Genomic DNA, 18,807 nt, shown 5'->3' with positions numbered 1-18,807 from the left:
GCAAGCCATGTATTTCATGCCTGCATGACCAACTGGCAGCCACTGGGCTGGATCTGCACTGCGGGACGATTCCATCTGGCCCCCATGGAGGACGCTCTGCACTGTATGACCTGACCCGCACCATATGAGTGAGGTCATGCTGCATAGAGGGATGCCATTTTGGACCGCGTAAGGCATGCAAGTATTGTTGCATGCCTTACTAAAACTGTCATGACTTGCCACTTCAACACTAAAGGCCTAATACTCCATGTGGACAAGGTTTAGCTCGTGTCAAAAACAGCAAAAATCTCAAGGATTCTGATATTGCAGTTACCCCATACATATCAGAATTATGAGACACACTGAGCTGCAGAATGCTAAATTTCTTATCTGGCAATTACCTTTCTGCTAGCAGCGTCTCACACACTTCTAAGCTCCCTGATTGGCTTCCTAGCCAAGGGACAATATTTAATTTTGATAGCTATGCTTGTAGGCTATAGCCTACTGTAGTTTACTTGTTCACATTGATGTTACTGTTACTAATCACAGCTTTAGAATGAATCATCTGGCAGCAAGCTGGAGAAGGTAGAGTGGCTAACATGGGCTGTCCAACAGCTTTGAACTGCCTCTGGAAACTGCAGACAGGAGGGAATAGCCCATATGTATCAGAGTTGTGGGAGATTCTGCTAGCAGAAAGGAAATTATCTGGTAAGACATTTACTGATCTTATACATTTGCACAGTTTAGGGTCAGATTTTTTTTAAAAGTAGGCACACAAATACATGCAATTTGTAGATGCAATGTTAATTTTCACAAATAAACTAACATCTTTGTAGTCTCCACTCAGTTAATTGTGTGCACAAATGTGCCAAATTATCCATTTGCAAGTGCAATTATCCATTTTGTGAGTGTGACTATTGTAATCAAATGCACAAATTAAATGCACAGTTGCATGTCCATTTCTTCGTGTTTTTATATATTGCCTTTGGTTGTAATATAGAAAATGGCACAGAAAATGGCAAAACCCTTTATTGATCAGGACACACAGACAAATGAACACAAGACACAGAGGATAGATTTTAATCAACAGGGTACAACTTTAGGTATTTAACACTGGGGAGGGGCATTCCTGTTCTCTGACGCCAGGAGATTATCTGAGTTCAGGATACCATACAACCAGTAATTTGGGGTAGACCTGCCTGTGCCTTCCCCTAGGACTCAATTCACTTCCAAATCCTCTTCATCTCCCCCTAATTGTGTGTGTGTGTGGGGGGGGGGGGGTAGAGATTACCAGGACCTCAGTCAGCGAAGACTTCAGGTCTCCCCTTTTTTCCATAGGCAAAAGGACCACCAGTGCAATGCTGGGTCCCACTTACTTCTGGAAGACTGGTCCTTTTTAGTCTTATCTGTGCTGGCCACTGAGGACACCGCCAATTAGTATCACATTTAGGGTCACATCCTGACCCACACTACTTGGTAGCGATTTCTAGAATTGCCAGCTTTGGTTGGATGAATTCCTGGAGATTTTATCACATGACATAATTTTTAATTAAAGATTAATCTTTCATTCCTGGAGACTCCAGGACAGTCCTTGAGGGTTGGCAACCATAGCGATTTCCTGCCTGGATCCAGTCCCTAAGGTCATGGAGCCAAATGTCTGCCCCCACATCAAGAGAGGAACTTTGTCACCCCTAAAAAGCTTGAGCCTTGAATATTGGATGTCTCTGTGTGTGATCTCTGAGCCACCTACTCTGAAAATTAAACTAGCCAGTTCCCAGTTAACATTTTTTTCAGGCCGTGGGCTGGATGGACAGCTTCCTGCCAAACTTGCTTTGCAAGCAACCTTGACCAAACCAGTCTTGTGTGTAACCTCCACTCTCTAATCAATTCCACATCCCTCTGAATGCTAATTCTTAAATTCAGTTTGGTGCAAGCCCCAAGATCATTTACACTAAGGTGAAAAATTAGGACATTTGGTGACTGCAGTCCAGCCATCATCAAGTGAGAAGGAGCGTGAGCTGATCGGCCATATCATCACAGGCATACAGCTTCAGCCTTGAATCTCAGTTGTAATCCACCTGCTGACCTAGTCACCATCTCGCTGGCCCAATGCGCAATAGAAAGCTTGCAGATCCAGACATTGACCCTCCTCACAATGTCTCCTGCAATCACAAATGACAAGGTTAGTGTGGGTCCCTGGCATGGCCTAGCAACCTACTGGTAGGGTGAATATAGGTCCTGTAACACTCCGGTTTCCGGCACCCAGTTGCCCAGAACTGCCATTTGCATAGTGCAAGGGAGAGGGAAATGGCTAAAACTTCAGTACAAGGTTTGAAGCAGTTCAGTGAAGCACAGTGTAATTCTTCATTTTATGGTATGACAGTAGCCTTATATGTTTTGGTGCAGGATGTTCGATTCACTTTGGATCGTTGCAGTGCAGCTATCGTTTCAGAGATAGAGGGACCAGGTAAATGGTTGTCAACTGAAGACCGCACAAACTGTGAGGTCACGGAGACTATTCCACAAAGAGGAAGGTAACAGTGCACTTCTGGAGATTAACTGAAAAATAATTTAATATCTTTGAACATCTAATTTATAAAGATGAAAGGAGGGTTGTTAATGCTTCAGAAGACATCTGTGGATTTCTACTGTGTTTTCTATCCAAGGATCTCAAAGCGCTATACAAACATTAATGAACTAACCTACCTCAGAGTTTGTGATATGCTCAAGGTCATAGATCAAGTCCCTAGTAGATCCAGGAACAGAATCCATATCTCCTGTACTATGCCTTTACCACACGATTATTCTCCCTCACCCGACAGACACTCCTTAATTATTAAACAGTTATTGGACCTGTTACTCCAAACCTTACTAACAAATTTGTTCCATTGACTTTAAACAGAGCAGGGTTGGACCCCAACTAAATCAGATTTTATGTGCTCAATACTGTAAATCTTGTAAATTCTCAATTAAAACTAGTAACAAACATAAATGTGTAAGGGCAAATTTAGCTGTCAATTATACAAGTGTAAATCTGGAGTAATTCCAGCCCTACACTTCTGTGATTGTATGACTTCAGTAAGATTACCTTAATGGTGCCAATCTATATAACTGAGAGTAATTTGTAATCCTGAAGTCTGATTCGTAGATTGTAACACCTTAAAACTCCCACCACTTCAGTGCTAAACTTGAAAATGCCATATGTAATCCTTAGGGCCAAATTCTCTTCTGGGTGACTCCATTGTTTTCAGTGGAGTTACACTAGCAGAAAATTTGGTTTTTAGTTTTTCTTATCCTTGTAGAAAGTTGCCATTCCTCAAATTTATTCTTTGGAAATGCAAGAGTGGTGTTATTTATCTTCCCTATACTGCAGTGTATGTATTTTAAGGTAAAACATGCCCATTTATATTCATTTTTATTATGCATCTCACTGTTCAAAGGTATTTGGATGTGATCCAAGTTCTTCAGCTGGGTGGTGTAAAGGAATCAATTCCGTATTCATACCCTCAGTTACAGCACAAGCATTTTACTGGCTGCCTGCGCAATTTAATCTTGGATACTCAGGTAAGAGAGGAGGTGTCATGATTTTTGCATTTGTAAAGATGTATTACTTTTGGGTCTAGAGTTTTAGGAATTTTGTATGAGAAATGGGATTTGTATTCTGAAGATGTAGACACTCTTCTGGTTCTGATTAGTAATGGACTGACCCCATAAGGGTTTAGTAGCTTCCTGCAGGATTGGCCCTATAGTGCATCTCTTATTTTCAATGAGTTGCCTACATACTTATTTTTTACCCTTTTTTGAGCAATTGTTATATGTTCAGCAGCGGAAATGTACAAGATATGTCGTTTACATTGAATAGCAAATAGAGAATATAATGTTAAGGTCTTAGGCTGATGAGTCATTTCAAATAATGCTAAATCATGGGAAAGTAGTTGTCATTAGGACTCTTGAGTAGGCTGTAACCTCCACAAATTGCCATAAAGGTGATCATTTTGCTTAGCAACGCTATGAAGATGTAGAAGCTAGATAAATTTGTTACCATATATAAAGCAATAGAATATACCATTTATGGGTTTAATGACAGTTGGCATCTCTGATTCACACTGAGGCCAGCCAGCTTGATGAAATGTGTTGTCATTTGTGCTTCTCTGGCAATGTGGGAGTCCACTGGGGAACAGCAAAAGCCAGCTTCCAGTCTGTTATAATGTTGGTTGAACAGGTAGATGAAACTTTAGAGACACACATCATGGCTTCAGATACACATGTGCAGCTCCCATTAAAGTAAACCACCACTTGGGGTTTTTTCTATTAAATGTCAGATTCATCTCAGCTTATATCAGGCACAATGGTATTGGCTTTTTTTTTTTTCATGGATAGTATAATTAACATAAAACCCTCTCTCTTACCTGGAAGCAGATGTTTCTGTGAGACCCAGACTGTGCTGTTGTTTATCTCCTACTGTCCCACCTTCTATTATTTATCCATCTATCCTGCCAGGTAACATTCCCTAACTCCCCCACAAGGAATTTCTGAATGTTAATGAAATATATATAGATCCATGCCAGCTTTATTTTAAATGCTGGAGTTTTCCTTTAGTCAGTGTGTGTTGCTTGAGCGTATCCGTATGCAAAATATGACCCTTGTTGTTTAATATTTAAAAGTCAAACATTTATTAAACATGTCAAAAACTAGTGCCTTTTAAAACAAAACATGGCTTCAGCTCTACAAAAGAGAGAAATTAGAATTATACAGACAGTGTGGTGTAGTGTAGCTATTGATCTCTGGGATAAAGTTTAACTGCTTGTTAAAATGAAGTCACAATGTTCTCTGATTTTCTCTTTAAGGTGTATGACCTTGAATCTCCTGCAGAGTCCCTGAATAGCTCCCCTGGCTGTGCACTGACAGATGGGAGCTGTGAGGCCACGGGCTCCTCTTCCTGTGGCATTCATGGGAGATGTCTTGGCGAGTGGGCCTCATTCAGCTGTCACTGTTTGCCAGGTTACTATGGCTACAGATGTGATAAAGGTGAAGTCTTTTTTTCTCTATGATGTTATTGATGGCTGTGATGGTGCAGTTTATGGAACAGTACCCTTAAGATGTTCACAATTAATGACACTTTTGATAAGGCTTTGAACATACTGATTGCCCAGGATCATATTCTAATTTTTTGGTTGGGTATTTTTTGTTAATCCCACCCCTCATTTTAATTCCTTTGTGAAATGTCTTCCTCATCACCAGATCGTCTCTTTTACACTGATGGTATCTATGCAACTGGGTGTGGTGTTCTGTCCTATCTGGTGGCACCAAGACCACTTAGAGAGAGGTGAGTCTGCTCTACAGCCTTAGCTAAGAGCCAGTTGACTTTTAGCTCATGCAGTAGAGGCTCATTCACTAAGCTCCAGAGGCTCCAGGTTCGATCCCGCCCGCCATCGACTAGGGTCTGTCGGTGTTACACACTCACTAATTGGGATGGGACAGAATCAGAATTGCTCAGCTGCGTGTCATAAGCACTGTACTGCTAACATCAAAAGGATATTATTTTCTAGGGCCAAGAGGTCTGTGTTTTTGGTGCAGGAGGATCTGAGTTCCATCCCTGCTGCCTCCAGGTGGCCAATGTTTGCAGCAAAGTGACAACCATAAAGTCCTAGGTAGCCACAGATTTGTTACACTGATTTAAATGTGTCCTCATCCTCTTCCCATTGTCTTGGTCAGAGACTGTGGGCAGACAGGAGAGACTGTGTTTGATCTGCATTCTGAAGCAGGAGTTCAAAAAGGAATTCAGTCGATTGCTGGAGAAAAAGAAGAGTTAATTGAGCACAAGTAAAAGGCATTTCCATTGTGTTGCTAAATGAGGCCTTATCTAACTTGTGTTAATTTTAAAGGCGCTGCTGTAAACATGCTTTAAAAACAATTAAAATATTCATTTCTAGTTATGGAGCTACATGGACTGGTCCTTGGTCAGCAGGCTGGGAAAAGAGGAGGAGTGCTGGGGAGGCACTGGGCTCAGTCACTTGGGTAGGGATCCCTGTGCAGAAAATATGCTCAGTCCCTGGGGGAAGGAGCAGTGTGAGGGAGGACCTCCTGTTACTTTCTGTTAACCCCCTCTGAGCATTTTAAACAGCAGCATTAACAGGATCCAGATGGAGATGCGCTTAACCCTACTCAGTGGAAGAATCTACCATGTCTTTGAAAATGAAGGCAGGGAAGAGCTACTGGGAGAGCAGTGGCAAAGTCTTGAAGGACTTCCCCAAAAAGGCATGTTATGTCAGCACTGGAGACCATTTCATTGGGCTGTTTACACTAATTTGGAGAAATTCTTTATTTTACTTACATCGCTCTTTTCCTGCTTAGGGTAATTTTTAAAAGTTTTTGAATTTCTTAGTTGCCAAAGAATACTCCTTTGGGCCAGGGAGCCACATTCGGTATCTGCTTCCCGTTTCTGTGCCTGCCCGCAGGACGCTGTTAGAGGTGACGGTCAGGACACGACAGCCCAATAGTGTCATCATGAGCATGTCTTCCCGAGCCAAGGATGAACACATCACCCTGCAGGTTAGTGAATAGTCTTGGACACACAGCACAGAGTGAATTCAGTTCCAGCTCATGTGTAGCCCAGTGAAACATGGATAAGAGAGTACTTTTGTGCTGTACGCTGCCCTAGCAAGTAAAATACTACTTGAAAATCTGTACTGTACAATTCTGTTAATTCATGCTAGTAAAGTGGGCCTGATTCTCCACTAGTTAAACTGACTGTACACTTGTGTCATCCCATTGGCTGCAGTGGAGTTACATCGGTGTACAATGGGATCAGAACAGTGATCCATCTAGTCCTGTGTCTCCATCTAATATCCCATCACAGGCCATTGGGCCTATTTACCATGAATATTTAATTACCAAAACCATGTTATCTCATCATACCATCTCCTCCATAAACTTATCAAGTTTAAATCTTAAAGCCAAATAGATCTTTCGCCCTCACTGCTTCCCTTGGAAGGCTATTCCAAAACTTGGACTGAACTGGCAACATAGATGTGACAGAATCACATTCCTAACCCCCTGAGCCAGTCCATTGTCTTTGTCTAAGTTTAAGTAAACGTTTTTGTCAAGATAGTTCATTAGTTAAAAGAAGTTTGGTTGAAGTAACCTGACAGATCAAATACAGGACTGATTGTGATTTTCTTCCACAAGGTTGTTCAGGGATTCTTAATGGTCTCATATAACCTGGGCGATGGAGACTATGCTGTAAACCTTCCCTCCTACAACATTGATAATGGTGAGTGGCATCATATCACCCTGGAGAGAATTGAAAACGAATTTACCCTTCGCCTTTATGAAGGAGGTGGGAAGAGAGAAATCCTGAGAGCAGCAGGAGTATGCAAAGAGATTGTGATTGATCCCAGTAGGTTGGTCCTTGGAAACACTTACCCTGTCAATCAGAACCGAAGTTTTCAAGGTAAGGAACTCTTGGTTTAACTGGGGCATAAGAATGTAGAAGGCCTATTGATATGATGTGTGCACATTAAGTGAAGTTCACTTTCTCGGCACAAAGCCTGAGTTGAACGGATTTTTTGCAAGGCAACTTTGTGGGGATTTGTCAAGAAAGTCAAAATCCACCCATACCTAGGGGAAAGGTACAGGAAAAGCCCCATCCACAGCTTATACTTCAGCCACTGGGCTAAAACAAGGGCAGTGACTCCTGCATACCACCTATCCAGAGGTTTGTGGCAACAGGTTCTGTGTATAATTGGAAATCCACTGGTTTCAACCCCCTCCAGTCGTACTGCAAATTTCCCTCCTGAATTAGATATGCAAGCCTGGATCTGCCATGTGCATCCATTTTGCAGCTGCCCAAGCCTAAAAAGCAGAACCGTAGCAGTTCTCTACATTTGGGGCATCTGTTGCCCCTACACTGCTGGGTGAATTACCTTCTTGTGAGAAGTATTGTTCATTGCTAGGGCCCTACTAAATTCACAGCCATGAAAAATGTGTCACAGACTGTGAAATCTGGTTTCCCACTGTGAAATCTGGTCTTTTGTGTGCTTTTACCCTATACTATACAGATTTTACGGGGGAGATCAGCGTTTCTCAAATTGGGGGTCCTGACTCAAAAGGGAGCTGCAGGTGGAGTCACAAGGTTATTTTAGTGGGGTCATGGTATTGCCACCCTTACTTCTGCACTGCCCTCAGAGCTGGGCAGCCAGAGAGTTATGGGCCAGGCACCCAGCTCTGAAGGCAGCATCCCACCAGTAGCAGAGGTGTAAGGGATGCAATATCATACCAGGCCATCCTGACTTCTGCCTTGCTGCTGGCGGTGGCTCTGCCTTCAGAGCTGGGCTCCCGGCCAGCAGCCGCCGCTCTCCAGCTGCTCAGGCCTGTAGGCAGCGCCGCCACCAGCAGCAGCGCAGAAGTAAGGGTAGCAGCACCGCAACCCCTCCCCACCAAACTCCTTTTTGCGTCAGGACTCCTACAATTACAACACCGTGACATTTTGGATTTAAGTAGCTGAAATAATGAAATTTATGATTTTTAAAATCCTGTAACCATTGAATTGACCAAAATGGACCATGAATTTGGTAGGGCCCTATTCATTGCACAGCACATTGCAAAACAGATTTTCTTAACTTTAAATGCTGCTAGGAAAACAGCAATAGGCTATGTGGATTTTGGATTACTGAGGCTCAGGTCTCCCAGCTGAAAGCTTATAATGGTGTCAACTGGAACTTCCACTAGGACAGGCTAAAACGTTCCTTAAACTAGAGTTAAGGTTTTAAATATGTATCAACAACTGATTGAAAAAGGTCTTAATATAATGTTGTAGATTAAAATGCAAACAACTCTCATGAAAACAGAAAATGCGAAGTTAAGGTTACAAAAAGGGGAAGCAGAGAAACACGGAGCCATGGGTACCAAAACCAACCTTTACTGTGCCCTCATATTTCCACTCATCCTCCATGCAGGTGTGGGATTGTACTGTATCTTCAATATTGGCATACAATCCACATACCCCACTACACTGTACAATACTGCACAGACAAACGTATAATCTGTGCATCACACATCTGCCATCTTCGTGACCAGAGGTTGGCCTTCAGTTAATCCTCCTGTGACAAGACAGTAACATCTCTGGGGAGAGAAGGGATGCTCTGGTGGGTGAAACATAGGAGAGGGAGTCCCAAAACCTGGTGTGACATATATGCACCTGGGTCCTACATTCTGTTTACAAATCCAGTCAGTATTGTAATTTTTTATTGGTAGTGCATCCCCAGCCTCCTCAGTCATTATTGGTCTTTTTTTTTCTTGTATGAAAGAGAACCTTAATATAGTTCTTTTTCACACACACACCCTGAGACACAGGTAAACACTGGAGGAGCACACTCTCTTTCCTTCTTGCGATTTGAACCCTCCCTTAGAAATCATAGTAAAATGGTGAATTGGTAACTGGCACAGGTGTCTTTCACTCAATCAGATAGGGAGCTGGATAATAATCGGGATGCAACTCCAAAATTTGGATATTGGGATCTGGCCCATATCTAATGGGATGGATCAGACTCCCCTAAAGTTTTGGAAAATAACTTTGTGGCTTCGGCCCATCTCTAAATATAACATATGCTCAGTCTGATAGTACTGACAGCTGTTTCAAATAGTACTTCTTGCTGAATAGCTTTCAAAACCCAAGTCCCTTTTGTTTTTTGCCTTAGGATGTATGAAGGATGTCAGATTTAATAACTACAGGCTGCCTCTGGATACTCATACTAAGGAGCTGGTGTCAGTATTAAGTGCCCAAGGAGTGAAAGAAGGCTGCTCTTCAGAGGCTTGTAGGAACAACCCCTGTAGCCAGCCATTTATTTGTATTGACTTGTGGATGATGCATGAATGCAGGTAATTGGGGGAAGCAAAAGCATAAAAAATGCCACGGCAACGTGGGAGGGTTGGATGCTGAAAAGTATGTAAGTTGAATCTTGCCACTAGAAAGTCCTCTGTATTGCATCATCCAGTTAAAACAACAGTGAAATACAGGGCCAAATTTTACCCTTGTTTATGCCTCTGCAACCTCATTAGCTTCAGTAGAGTTTACTGATGTAAATCAGAGCACAGTCCCTTTCAACCAGCTCCTCAACTGGTATAAAATGGTGTATCTCCAATGACTGCAATTAAGATAAACAGATTAACACCAGCTGAGCATTTGGCTTTCTGCTCTATTAAAGCTGCTCATGGAGTATTGCAAATACAGAACAATTTGACCCACTTTCTGAAAACTGAAATTGGGAAGTAATATGGAATGACTGTGCTACTAGATTTCTAAAATGAGCAGCTCTGAAGATAGCCTGTATATAAACATTGTTTTTGTGTGTCAGATGCCCTTTAAACAGTAGAAAATGTTAGGCATAAATCAGAGGATATGATCTATAGTGAATGCTGTATCTTGTCATACTAAGTTCAAGCAGGAGTGCTACCATGTACATTCATTATTATGGGATAATCAAAATTGTGACGATGCTTGAAGTGACTTTTTAAAAAACACAAAACCCTGTTTCTCAAATCAAAAGAGTCAGTCACCTTCAGAACATATTTTCCTGCAAAACCTAAAGGGGCTTAATCCATATTCAGAGTTAACTCCTGACAAATTTAATACCTTAAAACAAAGAAACAAACAAACAAGACATCTGAACCTAGCTCAAAAGTATATTTTATAACCAGGAGAAAACTGAAAACATGAAAATACTTGTGTTTAGGCTGACAATCTATATGACAAGGTACAGCTGGATGCAGTTTCGAAGAGCCAGAGTGTTTCTAAAAATTATGGTTTAAGATGGAAACATCGGCTCATTCTTCATTCTAAGGCTGGCTTCACTGCAAAATTAACTCCAGTTACCTCCACCGAGTTAACACCTCTTGAGTTAGCCTAGCGCAAATGAATGTAGTCATGCTGCGAAACAGCAGAGTGATTGTTAGCTGTTGATGAGTTGTGCTAGCTAACTAGAGCTGTAGCCTGTACCCCCTGATGTGCCAGCTGACTCAAGTTAAAAGCACCACCACTCTCAAGTAATGGGGTTTTTTCTGTAGATGAGACTCGAGTTAGGAACACTTGAGTTACAACTGGAGTTAATTTTGCAGTAAAGACAACGCCTTTGTATACTACTCTACTAGCACTGTTCTAATAAGGAGAATTGTAGAGATGTTTTTTGTCACAAATGCTTTAAAGCTCTAGAGGCTTGGAGATTCACTGAGCTGGGGAAAACATAGGAGAGGTTAACATCATTTTATGGCACTTGGATAGAGCTGCAAATCCTGCACTTGATCAAACACTTGCTCATGCAGGTAGTTTCACTGGAGCCAGTGTGACTACTGGCATCCCCAAGTCCATTCACACAAGTAAGGGTCTGGAGGAGTGAGCCTCATTATTTTCGTCTATGTTTCACTGAAGAGAAGAACTCTTTTAGCCCCTTCCCTGACTTCACTGAGACTATTTGTGTGGGTAAGCACTGCAAGAGTAGGAGCTACCTTGGCATAAAACAACTCAGAAGACTGTATTCAGATTAGGGTGACCAGATGTCCTGATTTTATAGGGACAGTCCTGATTTTTGGGTCTTTTTCTCACATAGGCACCTATTACTCCCCACCTCTTGTCCCGATTTTTGATGCTTGCTATCTGGTCAGCCTAATTCAGATATACAGCATGTGTCCCAAGGCTAGCATAGGGTTTTCAGTGCTCTCTTTCATGTCTGCTGACTGTTATCAAAGATTTTTGTTGGTTTACTCTGCTTTTGTCTTTCCAGTTGCCCTCCGGGACATCTGATCACAGAGAATGCCACAGGCAGGCACTGTGTCCACACTGTATGTGCTAAAAGACCCTGTAACTTTGGCACGTGTATCTCCCAGTCTCCAACCAAGTTCCGATGTCATTGCCCTGATGGCTATACTGGCCGTTACTGTGAAATCACACTGGCAATCTTTCACAAGGATGCAGGCTTGAGTTTCAGTTCCATGTTTGCCATCTGCATTTGCTTTTTGGCACTTTTAGGTAGTTATGGCAACTACATCTTATACTACCTTTGGTGATTTAATTTATCTATTCTCCGTTGGACACTGATCCATGTTGTCTTTCTGTGAAGAATTTGCTTCCTTGTGGAGACTGGACTCTGCCTTTACTGTTTTGTCCTTCTCTCTGTTTCATCCACCAACACTGTCACTTTTCATCCCCCTGTGCACAAAAGTTATATTGTTAATTGGCATTGATTCAGCTGAGGAAAGCCCTTGCAGTTTCCTGATTTTGTGGCATTTCATTGCCAAGAAACTGTTCAGAAGGTACAGGTAGATGCAAATTCAGTCAAAGCTAGAAAAAAAATTGCTAGGAGAAAGTCATTATTTAAAATGCAGCTAGGCATGGAATAGATATTTCAGCCCATGAGAATAGGGTGACCAGACAGTAAGTGTGAAAAATCGGGACAGTGGGTGGGGGGTAATAGGAGTCTATATAAGAAAAAGACCAAAAATCGGGACTGCCCCTATCAAATCGGGACATCTGGTCACCTTACATGAGAAATAAATTGTCACTGAGAGAAGACTTTGGCCTCTGGATCCAGGCTAGGAGCATGTTTATTTTTAATATCTGGCCAATTGTAAGTTATCACAATGTAAATAAATCAGAAGTTGCTGTTTTTTTATAAGAATTTTTGTTATACTTGAGTATCTCAAAATCAGATTCCATTAAAAAAAATTGGCAAAGGATTGTTGCATATGGTAAGATCTATACATCACATTCTGGTAAACTGAAGAATGAAAATTTAAACACAGAAATTTCAAAATAAAACTTATGACCAATTTATAAAAATGTTCATTCTCATAGCAAGTACATTTTAAATTTTATACAATAAAGGCCCTGTCCTGTTCTTATTGAAATTGCTGTGGAGTTTTGCCATCGACTTCAATAGGATCAGGACTGGGCATTAAGAGAGGATTTTATTGTGTGTGTTTTACAGTGGAGATGGTAACACACTGTCTACAAGTTTGTATTTACATAATGTTAACAAACATCTTCAATGTAGTAGACATTTTTACAGTTTTCAGCATGTAAATTGCAACTAAACACAATTTTTCTAATTATTTAAATTTGCAGATGTTAAGGCATAAAAATGTGCCTGAATTATTTTTTCTAATAAAGTGTGTGAGACACAATCTCTTCCCTTTGTCTCATGTTGTCTTATGCTTCATTTCTGTTCTTGTTCACAGAATTGTATCTGTTCCTCAGAACTCATCTGCATCAGTTTTTGTTCTACATCTTTGTATGCATTTTCTGTTAAGCATCAAGTCTGTCCAAGTCAGTACGGTAAACAGATATTTTAGTCTCAAATAACCATTTCTGCATGCTATTCAGTTCTTCAGTTGTTACTAACTTTGTAATAAAGGAAAACCTCAAGGCCTCTCCTTCTCCCTTTGATATCACGTGTAACTACACTTACTGTTAATGGAAGTAATGCTCAAAGCAAAAGGAGAGCTGACCTCTACAGCTGCAGATGATTTTATGGACTTGACTTTTAAAGGGCCTGAATCCTCTCTCTTTATACTGGCTTTAAATCAATATACCTACTTTGGCCCAAATCCTTGAAGGTTCTTAGGCATCTAACTTCGATTGAAATCAGTGGGAGTTAGGCATCTAAATAAATACCTTTGAGGATCTGGGCCACTGATTTCAATTAAGTTACTTCTGGTTTACAATGATGTGAGAGCAGACTCTGGCACTTAGTGTGAAGACTGAAGCCGTTCTACCATTTCAGTTCTGACTTCAGTCTGGCAGTGCAATATCCAGTGATAGTTACTGTCTTTAGCAGACTGCAGTGTTTTTTTTAAAAAATGTGTTATTCTCTGCTTCATTTCTGAATGATCACTCTCTGCTTCACTCCCATGTGCTCACACAGTTCTGTTCAGTGGTGCTTTCCTGTGGACTCGCTGGAAGAGTCACAAAGGTTTGAATGGAGGAGTTTACCATGTCTCTGCCTATCATGATGACTTGGAGGACATAAGAGAAAATATCCTCAACTATAATGAAGAAGGGGGTGGGGAGCAAGATCAAGTAAGGATCACTCCATTAAATGAATATGATACAAGAGGGCTAGTGGTTCTCCACACTAATGAAATACAGTGGTTTCAGTTGTACTTTACCCTTAGCCTCCGTGCTGCTGGTTACATTACCGCAAGCAACCAATGAACCTATTTGTAAGGTTGCATGTGTTTTTTTTTTTTTTTTACAAATGGATACATAAAGGTCTATAAAAGTTTAATTTGCCTTAAAGCTGAAGTACCTGTGAGTGATTATAAATGCTTGTAGGATGAGTTTAGCAGTTAAAGAATTTATGGTTGATCCTTTTCTGGCTTCATGCTCTGGAGGCTCTGCCGTTGTCAGTGGCAATTACTGCTATAGCGATAAGGTTTTCGAAAACTCTAACATGAAATCTTCAGGACCACCTCTTTTGATGACACTTCTTACCACATTTTGTGTGTTATTAGAACATGACTTATTACACCTTAAAGTCTCTCAGTTTTTATTCATTAAGGGATGCTGGTACTATCCTTGTTTTAGCTAAAGCTTTTTAGCTCTTGGAATAAAATAGCAGGGCCCCTTCTGTTCTCCTCTCTCCTGGGAAGAGAAGCAAATACCAGAGTATAAAACTGTTTTTGTACTTTTAATATACAACACGCCACACCAAACAGGTTATTCTCACATTTCTATTTGTCCTGCACATGGATTACCGGAGTTTTAGCTTATATTGCTATTCAGAAGAAATGTAACAGATAATAACAGATTTGTTAATTTTTTAAAAAAAGATAATTTTGCTGAACATTTAATGTTTGTTATGTCAGAAACAGTAAGAGACTATTGCCTGTTTTAAAACACTTCATTTTATCCAGTGGAAGGTGCAACAGTATTTCTGAGCTTATGGTTGGCATGCCATGAGTGCTACAGAACAAAGAAAACATAACTTTAACATAGTTTTAAAATCTGAATATTAAACTTCCAAATAAATAAGCATGCAAAGAGTTCTTATGCATTAACATTTCTATTGAACATTTATGGGAGCCAGCTGAAAAAATAATCTCTCACTTGTAAAATGTCCTCAAATTTTTGATGAATTACTGTGAATGCATTTTAAATATCTAGGGGGATATTTTGCAAGTGGCATATGGAATTATGTTCACAGATCCTGTTAGTTTTAATAAGATTATTTCCTCTGCTACATTTGCCACACATGGTTCATACATTGAGGAAATAGTGTTTGTATGACAGATCTACAGGAGTTTCCCTTAGAAGAATTAAAGCATGTTCTTTTCATAAAGCAGCAAAATCCAAACAACCAAATGACCCCCAATCAAAGATGATCTTAAAGTGTGGAAGCACACAGAGAAAATAACATTGATCACCCTGAGATCTTGTTTACTGTAGGCCATTTCCAAATTAATCAGCTTTTTTAAACCGTGGAAACCTTGGTCAAAATCTTCATAAATGGCCACTGATTTTGGGTGCCTAATTCTTGGTGCAGAATTTCAAACCTGAGCACCCCACAACTTCATAGGAATTAAATGGGTGCAGTCCAATGTTATCTTAACAAATGAACATAAGAGTGTATGCACAGTAGAGAGACCATGTATGAATTTGTTAGCTTGAGGGCAAGCCTGGAGAAACAAATGGGTATCCGCGTTGAGTTTCTATATTTGTAATGTGGGGAATGTGCCTTAGAGGAATAAGAATTTTACAGAAAAAAGTACACTGCTGGGTAAAATACTTAACATTGTTTGGTGTTGAGCTAACACTGGCTGGGAAACAAGGGGCAAGGATAATCTTTGGGACTGTAAATTGCCTGATAATGATGTGTATAATTAGAAGAAATGGTATCTATCATTTTATTTTAAGAAACAGAAAAAGCAATGAAACAGGATTTTAATATGACCAACTTCACTGAAGGCCCGATCCTTAACTCTACTCAGGCACACTCCCACCTAATTTTGGAAGGGCCAAAAATGGCAGCTATCCATTTTGGGAGTTTTGCCTGAGTAAGAAATTCACCATGAGGTCACACAGTAATTATACATAGTGTACACTTATTTAGTACCTTTCATCCTGAAGGGAAACATGAACATGCTCAACATGCCATCTAGATATCAAATCAACCATCATCAAAATACAGCAACTTCTCTGGAATGGAAAGAAGGCAGTTATTCTGTGTTACATTAAAGTTTTGGAGTCCAATCCGGCAGACCTGGCGGGCACAAGCACAGGATTTCTTAGGACCAGGCGCTCTTACTTTTTACAGCCGTCTCTCCCTGACTGAAACGTAGCATAGACACACTAAGAGCTAGTCTACAGTAGCTGCACCACTGTAGCGCATTGGGCAAAGATGCTCTGTGCTGATGGGAAGTAAGCTCTCCCATTGGCATGATAAAACCACCTCCGCAAGAGGCGGTCGCTATGGTGATGGGAGAAGCCCTCCCGCCGACATAGCCATGTCCACACCGGTGCTTAGGTCAGTGTAACTTATGTCACTCGAGGGGGTAGCTTGTTCACACCCCTGATCGTCATCAGTTATACTGACAAGTGCTCGTATGTACAAGCCCTAAGATTAGGATAATCTTTTTTTTAGCACAATTTCACTGATGCAAAGGTAGTATTTTGGAATGTACACACTGACGGCTCTGACTGATGGTCTCTAGCTTTAGATAAAACGCATGAGATGTTCAAAGAATTATTATTTAGCCACATAAGAGGTTCTGCATAGCATAGGCACTTCAAACACATCACTCCCCTCAGGGCCTGCCAACGTGCCTAGAAAAACCACCTCTTGGACTGAAAAGATAACCCACATAATCTGTGCTTTGTCTATTTTCTGAAACTCACATCAAGGCTGCTACCAATTAGTGTCTATTGAACTGGTTGTTTTAGTGATGAAGACAGTTGTGCACTTGGAACTGGCCTGAAACTTCAAATAACTGTCAGACAGGAGTAGCATTTCAACCACTGCAACAATGGCCAGCTTTAGAAACAAAAGATTCTTTACCCTATTGCCAGCTACCTGACCCACACACTCCTCCCACTTCCAAGGGAGCTAACTAGCTCCACAGGCCAAATAAATTTAACAGAAATCCAACTGGGAAGTGGTTCAGTCATGTGTTCAGCCCCATACCGTCCAATCTTGAATGTAACACCTTTCCTTGAAAGCTACATATCCACTTCTCACCCCCGGCCTCGTGACTGGGTTCAGCAGTGTTTGATGAAAGGCCAAGCAACAGCCAAATCTGAATCAGAAAACTGGAGGTAGTTTAATCATCTTTCTTTAGCTACTAAGAGAAAATTAAACTTCAGTTTGAACAGGCTGCCTATGAATCAGCACTGTTGGCAGAAGTGGCAAGAAAGAAGGAAGTAGACACAAATCTGAAGCAAAGCAACAAGGTTTGTTCACGTCCATAAAGATTTTACCCTGCTCAATACTATAGAAAAAATACATTTTTTTGAAAAAACAAATACAGTGAAGGTAAACCTAAATGTCTCTGTTACAGCTGCATTAAGGGAAAGCTGCATTTGCTCACTGACACCTGTAAAGTGGTCTTTGGCATTCCTGTAGCTCTCCCCATGCACTGCAATTAAATTAATGGGCCAATAAAGTGCACCCTGGATTGTCTTCATGCTCTAGTGTGGTGTTCAGATCAAACCTAAGACTATTTGTGAATGTTTTCTTTCCATGCCAACAATATGGTTAGTCCATTAAAGCATAAAAAGTTGGGGGCTACAGTGACTGTTCATTTAACAGGGATGATTTCTCACTCCAGGATGCTTACAACATGGCAGAACTCCAGCGGTCACTTCAGACTAGCCCAGCCTATTCTCTTTCTCTCTACAAGAAGAAAGGGAAGCCATCAGAGCTGAACTGTTCCTTGAGCGGCAATGTGGCACCTAGCCCACAGGAGCAGCTAAAAGCATCTGCAACTAGAAGGAGCTCCTCCTTTACCAGTGAAGACTTTGGTCATTATCTGTCAGATGTTGTTAGGGATGCTGACCAGCAGCCCCAGGCCTTGCCCCATGATTCCCTACAGGTATATTACACAGAGGGAGAGAGCTCAGTAGCCAGCAGTCTCAGTTCCCTGGATTCCTCTGGACTGGATGAAGAGACTGTGTATGATGACATGAAAGAGTGGGGACCAAAGTTTGAGAAATTAAGTGAACTGTATTCACACAAAGAGACAGAGGACATATAGATTCCTATGTTTACTATGCTTGAAATTCTGAAAGCAAGCATGAAGGGCTATTCAGTTTTTCATGCACTTGCTACTTTGATATATTTATTCCACAGAATTTTATTCCTCTTCAATTTGATGGGTGAGGAGGGATGCAGTCCAAATGCCCCCTAAAGAGCCTTTGTTTGTATCTAGAAGATAATGTTCCAAAATAAACTAGGAGTTAAAACTCCAGACCTCTTGGCCTTTTCCCTGTTTGACCAGCAACTAAATTGAAAAAAACAAATGAGAACTTGGAACACCTTTTAAATAGTAGTAATTGGTGTATGATGCTGAGAAGTAAACATCTTCTACACTAATATTAATAAGGAAGGGCTTCCCATATGACGCAGTCTTTGTGTTCTAACATGTTAACTTCTAGAATGCAAAGAGAAGCCAGGGCTAGACATGTTGCATTCACATGATGCTCTGTGGGACTTTTGTCAATTGTCTGAAAAGTGTGTCCTTTGTTCTCCTCTTCCTGGCCTAAAATGTAAATTGTACCGCATACACTCTTGTCCTATGAATTAACTTAGCTTGAACAAAATGTTCACTTAAACATAGTAG

The 18,807-nt window shown here is 40.9% G+C and overlaps 1 protein-coding gene across 1 annotated transcript in view; it reads left to right on the top strand.

Annotated features, from left to right (window-relative positions):
* Positions 1-18,305, top strand: part of LOC140896277 (neural-cadherin-like) — a 71,691-nt gene extending 53,386 nt beyond the window's left edge. Inside the window, exons 24-32 of the mRNA XM_073307833.1 lie at positions 2,386-2,513; positions 3,420-3,543; positions 4,827-5,007; positions 6,365-6,531; positions 7,168-7,432; positions 9,678-9,858; positions 11,757-12,001; positions 13,896-14,050; positions 17,797-18,305. Coding sequence (XP_073163934.1) covers positions 2,386-2,513; positions 3,420-3,543; positions 4,827-5,007; positions 6,365-6,531; positions 7,168-7,432; positions 9,678-9,858; positions 11,757-12,001; positions 13,896-14,050; positions 17,797-18,222 — 1,872 coding nt within the window. The 3' untranslated portion in view covers positions 18,223-18,305. The remainder of the gene's footprint in view (positions 1-2,385; positions 2,514-3,419; positions 3,544-4,826; positions 5,008-6,364; positions 6,532-7,167; positions 7,433-9,677; positions 9,859-11,756; positions 12,002-13,895; positions 14,051-17,796) is intronic.
* Positions 18,306-18,807: the final 502 nt, after the last annotated feature.

Source organism: Lepidochelys kempii, chromosome 12, assembly GCF_965140265.1.
Source record: "Lepidochelys kempii isolate rLepKem1 chromosome 12, rLepKem1.hap2, whole genome shotgun sequence".
In the NCBI taxonomy this organism is placed as follows: domain Eukaryota; kingdom Metazoa; phylum Chordata; order Testudines; family Cheloniidae; genus Lepidochelys; species Lepidochelys kempii.
This window is presented reverse-complemented; position numbering and strand designations above follow the sequence as displayed.